At 36.8% G+C, this 6,000-nt stretch overlaps 1 protein-coding gene across 1 annotated transcript in view; it reads left to right on the forward strand.

Moving 5' to 3' along the window:
* Positions 1-5,070, forward strand: part of LOC139720970 (vacuolar protein sorting-associated protein 26C-like) — a 28,880-nt gene extending 23,810 nt beyond the window's left edge. Inside the window, exon 7 of the mRNA XM_071632299.1 lies at positions 4,844-5,070. Coding sequence (XP_071488400.1) covers positions 4,844-4,926 — 83 coding nt within the window. The 3' untranslated portion in view covers positions 4,927-5,070. The remainder of the gene's footprint in view (positions 1-4,843) is intronic.
* Positions 5,071-6,000: the final 930 nt, after the last annotated feature.

Below are 6,000 nucleotides of genomic sequence, written 5' to 3' on the forward strand. Positions count from 1 at the left end.
TTTTGACCAAAGCTTATCAAATGTTGTTTTGACCAAAGCTTATGAAATGTTGTTTGACGGGGGTATAACCAGTCGCTGTAGCGACATTTCTAGTTTAATCATCTGACTTGAAATTTGCCACATGTGATTGCTGTAGCATATGTAGAAGTGCAGACTTCATATTTTATTATTGTTGGACAATATATTGCCATGGTAGCAGTATTTTTAAATGAAAATCATACATATTAAAAGTGAATTTAGTTAACTCTCAGGTTATGAGCATTTGACTTTAGGTTTGACACATTTGACCAATATAAATTTCAGATGTGCAAAACTCATCTTAAAGTAATGCTGTAAACAACATTTTTTTTTTCAATATAAAGCAAATCAAAATATTGTGGATTCTGCTGACTCCCTCAGTTTTTGAGCAATTGGCTTGAAATTGGCACATGCATGTAACTGGTTCCAGTGGTATGATAAATAGATGTTCCAACTTATCTTTTGTCATTGTTAGAACAATTTGTTGCCATGGTACTAGCATATTTTGTATGAAAATCATAGAAATGTTTTGTGGATTCAGCTAACTAACTCAGTTTTTTAACATTTGGCCTGAAATTTGGCACATATGACCACTATGATATCGTGTGCAAATTTCATATTTTTTTATCATTGTTAAACAATGTGTTTTCATGGTAACAGTATTGTAGAATAAAAATTACACAAGAATATTGTGGATTACACTAACTCACCCAGTTTTTGAGCATTTGATATGAAGTTTGGCACATACATAACATAACCACTGTACAGTAGTTCTAAGATGTGCAAAACACATCGTTTGTCAGTGTTGAACAATGCATAGCCGCAGTAACCACATTTTCAATAAAAAACATGTGGATTGAGCAAACTCCCTCAGTTTTCAGCATCTGATGGGAAATGTGACACATGTGACTGCTTTACTTCGTCTAGATGTGCAAACTTCATTTCTTGTCATTGTCAAACAATGTGTTGCCATAGTAACCAAATTATACAAATTACCAGTGTATTTTGCTCACCCCCTTTTGAGTTTAAATTTTTGCTCATGTGATTAATTTTTAAATAAGCAAAGCACACCTTCATAGGTTGAACTATGCATTGCCATGTAGCATATTTTTCAGTAAAGAATATACAGAAGTATTTTGGAATGAGCTAACTCCCTCAGTTTTAGGTGGGGTTATTAATCACATTCAGTGATATTTCTAGTTATCTCTGTTGCTGTTGAAATGAGAATGAGTGGTGTCAGGCATTTAATCATTTGCCAAAATTCAGGGGCCTAGATGGTTGCAGGATGAATTGTAGTCTTGATTTTTAAAACTGAAATTCTATCACAGTCCTATAAAACCCGATCAAAAAAGTGCCAGTGTGGTCTTAACAAATCCCATGACATAGAAATGTTAAATAAACTGATGTGTATGTACAGGATATTGCATTTCAGTTGTTTATACTCACATGTGTGTTAACTGCTTGCATATTAATAGCCCTCATATAGCTGATAATGAGCCTCTTTGTAGCAAGCATTTCATGTGTAATGTGTACAAAAGTAAGATACATGATATGTATGAGGGGTAAACATGCTCAGGAATACGAAACATTCCAGAACACACAATGTTGCTTTCTGTCAAAACCTAATCTGCAGGACTGCAGCATATAGGAGTGAGCTTCTTATAGTCTGGATGTTTGGAAACCAAATGGAGATGTTAGCTATGACCTACATGTATAAAATCTAAAGCTCTGATTTCTGCTTAAGTAGCTATAAGGCCAAGTAAAAAAAGAAACCAGTTTCTCGTCCTCGCGCGCATCGATTTTGGCCGCCGCATCGATTTTTTTACTATTTACTATTTTCAAAATGGCGCTGAAAATACCAAGAAATTCATAATTCTCGTCCCAGCCCGCTCCCCGCCCGCATCGATTTTCAGTTGCCGCATCGACTTTGTTGATATTTACTATTTTTTCGAATTCACCTACCAATCGTGATGTCTTATTTCTAATTACGCCTTGCGTCCTCTACTTAGCTGTAGTACAGCTGTAGCTTCTGTAGTGCGTATGTAACAACGCATGTATTTCACACTGCGAGCTCGGCAAGAAGGAATGACCCACAAGGCAGTTGAACTGTAGTTGGATGGGCGGCGGGCCTGGGCTGTGATGTACAGCGCACTCGGTACGTCGTGATGTAGACAGGACGTTGAGCACCTTCTGTTCATTTCTCTCGTGCTGTTGCCCGCTTCGTGTGCTGCTAGATTGATTGCGCAATGTAACCACAAACCCCGTTATTACGAGATCCGTGGGACCGGCGATATTACCTCGTTATAACCGGTACCTCGTTATAACCATACTCATTAAAAACAAAGAAAAACATAAGCATGACGTCATATACCCATCCATGAAACTTAAACATATCCTTTGCGTTATTATTACACAATTATTGAGCGTTATTATTGAGAGAATAAAGGGAGATTATTTGTGAATTAGATGAAGAAATAGAGGCTGAAATGATAAGTTAATTCTTTATTGTAATTCTTGTTTGTTAAGCTTTTTCTAAACACCAGCGCAAATATGGGGGCAAACATATACTGTAGAGTAACATACAGGCCTTGTTTACCGTAACTTGCTAGGTATTTTTACGCTGTTGGTGCCCAGCGGGAATGCGACGATTTCATGAATCATTTCGGCTGTATCTGGTACTGTACATGTACAATGTATGATCGTTGCGCCCAAATGGATTAAAAATGCGTTCTTTATTTTCTTCCGAAAATCTCTTCGCGTTTTGTACGACCGTTCTTGAAAATATGTGACAGGATTGAATGTGGGAGGTTGTCATCCTGTTTACGCAAATCTGTACCAGATCTATTCAAACTAATAAATGCGTTTGTTTCTTTTTCTGATTTAGGTTAACATGCGTCATTCAACTTTTTTTACGCTACTGTCACCTGGCGAGATCGCGATGATTTCAGAGTAACATACGTGCGTTGTTTACCGCTAACTTGCGAGGTATTTTACGCTGTTGGTGCCCAGCGGGAATTCGATAATTTCATGAATCATTTGGCTGTAATTATATATAATGTATGATCGTTGCGCTCAAAGGGATTAAAAATGCGTTCTTTATTTTCTTCCGAAAATCTCTTCGCGCTTTGTACATCCGTTCTTGAACTGTTGAATGCGTTTGTTTCTATTTCCGAGCACCGATTAAGTACGTTAACATGCGTTATTCAACAATTTTTACGCTACTATGTCACCCGGCGAGATCGCAATGATTTCATTCATTATTTCTGCTTTGATCATACACACTCATATTTAAATTATCATTTGTTAAATGATAATGAACAAATCCAGATCTGTTCAAACTAATAAATGCGTTTGCTTCTTTTTCTGAACACCGATTAAGTATAGGTTAACATGCGTTACTCAAATATTTTAACGCTACTGTCACCCGGCGGGATCGGGGAGATGATTTTATTATTTCGGCTTTAATCATCCAAACTCATATTTGCTCAAAACCAGCAAAAGAACTGGAAGTCGGAACTAAAATTGGAAAGGATGTAATGATGAGTTGCACATGCATTCCAATTGTCCATTTTTGGTCAAATTTTATTGTCGCTACATGAAAAGTTTTTGAATGCGTTATCTATTTTATTTTCTCGTTGAGCTGTGGTCTGACCTCATATCACGCACGCGTTTCTCGCGAAAAAGAAAACCGAATGATTATGTTTAATAATTAATAGGAACATCGGAAGGTGTTCCTGTGTCTTATCGCATGATTAAGAAGAAAACATGGAAGGAACGGTTCTCTGCAAAACGGGAAAAGACGTGGATAGCGAGATTTCGGTTTCCAATGTTTCATTTGTCGCGTGTTTGAAAGCGGCAATTTGGTCAAGAAATGGAACCTCGTTATATCCGATCAAATTGTTTATGTTTTTCTTTATCATGATTTAGCGAAATTGTCCTCGTTATAACCGGAATCTCGTTATGACCGAACACGTTATAATCGATTCGTTCTGCCATTACACGCAAAGGAAAACGGGACCGACGCGATCACCTCGTTATAAGCGGTTCCTCGTTATAACCGAACTCGTTATAACGGGGTTTCCCTGTAGTAGAGGGGACCAGCCAGCCAGCATAGCATGCGTTCTGGAGCTGGAAAAAAAATCGTGGAGTGATGGAGAGAACCGATCTCAAGCGCATGTGTGCATAGCGAACGGCTTTAAATAGTGAATATAGTATTCAACTGGTTCGTATTGTCTTTCAGTAAAAAGGAAATCAGGTGGTTGTTTCACAGGGTTGACAATTGGCAGCACTGTCTGCGGCATTTTAAATCCTTGAGCGAATAAGTTTTCATATGAGAAAAGATCTAACTCAGTAAGTTTGTGTTGTGTTGAAAGGCAAAAATAATGCTATGCATTTCCAGAGATAATGGTTGGATTCGTAGGTTCAACAAGTGATGCATAAATGTGTATATTTTATGTTAAAAAAAATGTGTGTTTTTTTTCCATACCCTTGATATGACTGAATGAATACAGTCACAGTGTAGTTAAATTGGTATACTTGTCATGCATAAACAGCAATATACGCAGATTTGGTGCATCACTCAAATGATAAGTGGTTTATATCACACATATAAACACATATTACTTTCATTTTGACAATCCTCGAAAAAATAGTAAGATATCAAATAGTAAGGACCTCCCTCATCGCCTTGCTCAAAAAACCCGGACGAGAAACTACTTTCTTTTTTTACTTGGCCTAATATCCTTGACTGATTCTGTGTGAAGTTTTCAGGGTTTTTAACATGTTTTTCTGATATAAATTTCTTCTCACATATTTTCTGCTACAGAATTTGAAATCAACCTTGTCATTGTGTTACATGATGATCATCTCATCACAGAAAACTTTCCAATTGTCCTCATGAGGTTCTGAGCTGTGACTACACTACGTTGCTCTCTAGTCATCAAGGAAAGAGACTGGTGACATCCTGGAACACTGTCATGTTGCAGTGTAAATTACTCCTGATATTTTTATTTGACTTAACTCAGAGTGCAGACAGAGACAATTTCTTATAAGAATGGCAATTTCATTATTTCCAAATGTACTATTTTAGCCCTGAAAGGGTGGATTGGGGTGGGGTGGGGGGGGGGGGGGTGGGGGGTGGGAATCTGCATCCGTGTTGTTTTTCTATGATCATTTCCAAACAGACAAAAATTGCGCCTTGGAATTTCATGACTTTTGAACCCAGAGTCTGGCACATCTTCTAATATTCATTTTCAAAAATTTTGACGATGGATATTACAACACGGGGTATTTTACAGTCATGCATCCACCAAAAATGATATTTTAATACTGTAAATGCCATTATTTTAATGTAGAGGTGTTTTCGCAAAATGAGGAGGTCACACACATTTTCGTGAGGTTTTTTTCTTTTTTTTTGCCATGTCCATTCACAATATTTTTGTGTGTTGTCAAATTGGTAGGCCAAGAGTGACTAGCAAAATTGATGAATATTAAACCCTCAAGAAAATAACAGCTTTTACAGTACATGTGTGCAATGTACAAGACATGCATTAGCATGGAGTAAAGCTGCATTATTACAGTCATTCTCTTTATGTTTGTAATATAGTCATATACATGTATTCCCAAATGCTTGAATATTTGTGTGAGTTCTCAATGCCAAGTTCAAGGTCACAGTGTGTTGTACACCATTTTTTTGCTGTTGTTTTTTCAAAGCAAAAGGATACATAAGATAGTGCAAAGACCAAGAAATGCAAAAGGATTGACTTGGGTAAAGCTGTTTATCATATTGTGTACCATGTTTACCTGGTAGTGAGTTTTTTCACCAGTAATCATAATTAAAAATCATAATTTTGGTTCAGTATAACAATTGTGTACATAAATTTGTTTATTTGATTAATTAATTATCTATGAAGAATGAAATGATTTTGGAAATTCAGTTATTCAGTCATGTAGATTACACCCCAGGCAATATTTGTGCCAAAT

This window comes from Diadema antillarum, unplaced genomic scaffold (genome assembly GCF_040938485.1).
Source record: "Diadema antillarum isolate AM-2024a unplaced genomic scaffold, OU_Dant_1.0 scf00000136, whole genome shotgun sequence".
NCBI lineage: Eukaryota > Metazoa > Echinodermata > Echinoidea > Diadematoida > Diadematidae > Diadema > Diadema antillarum.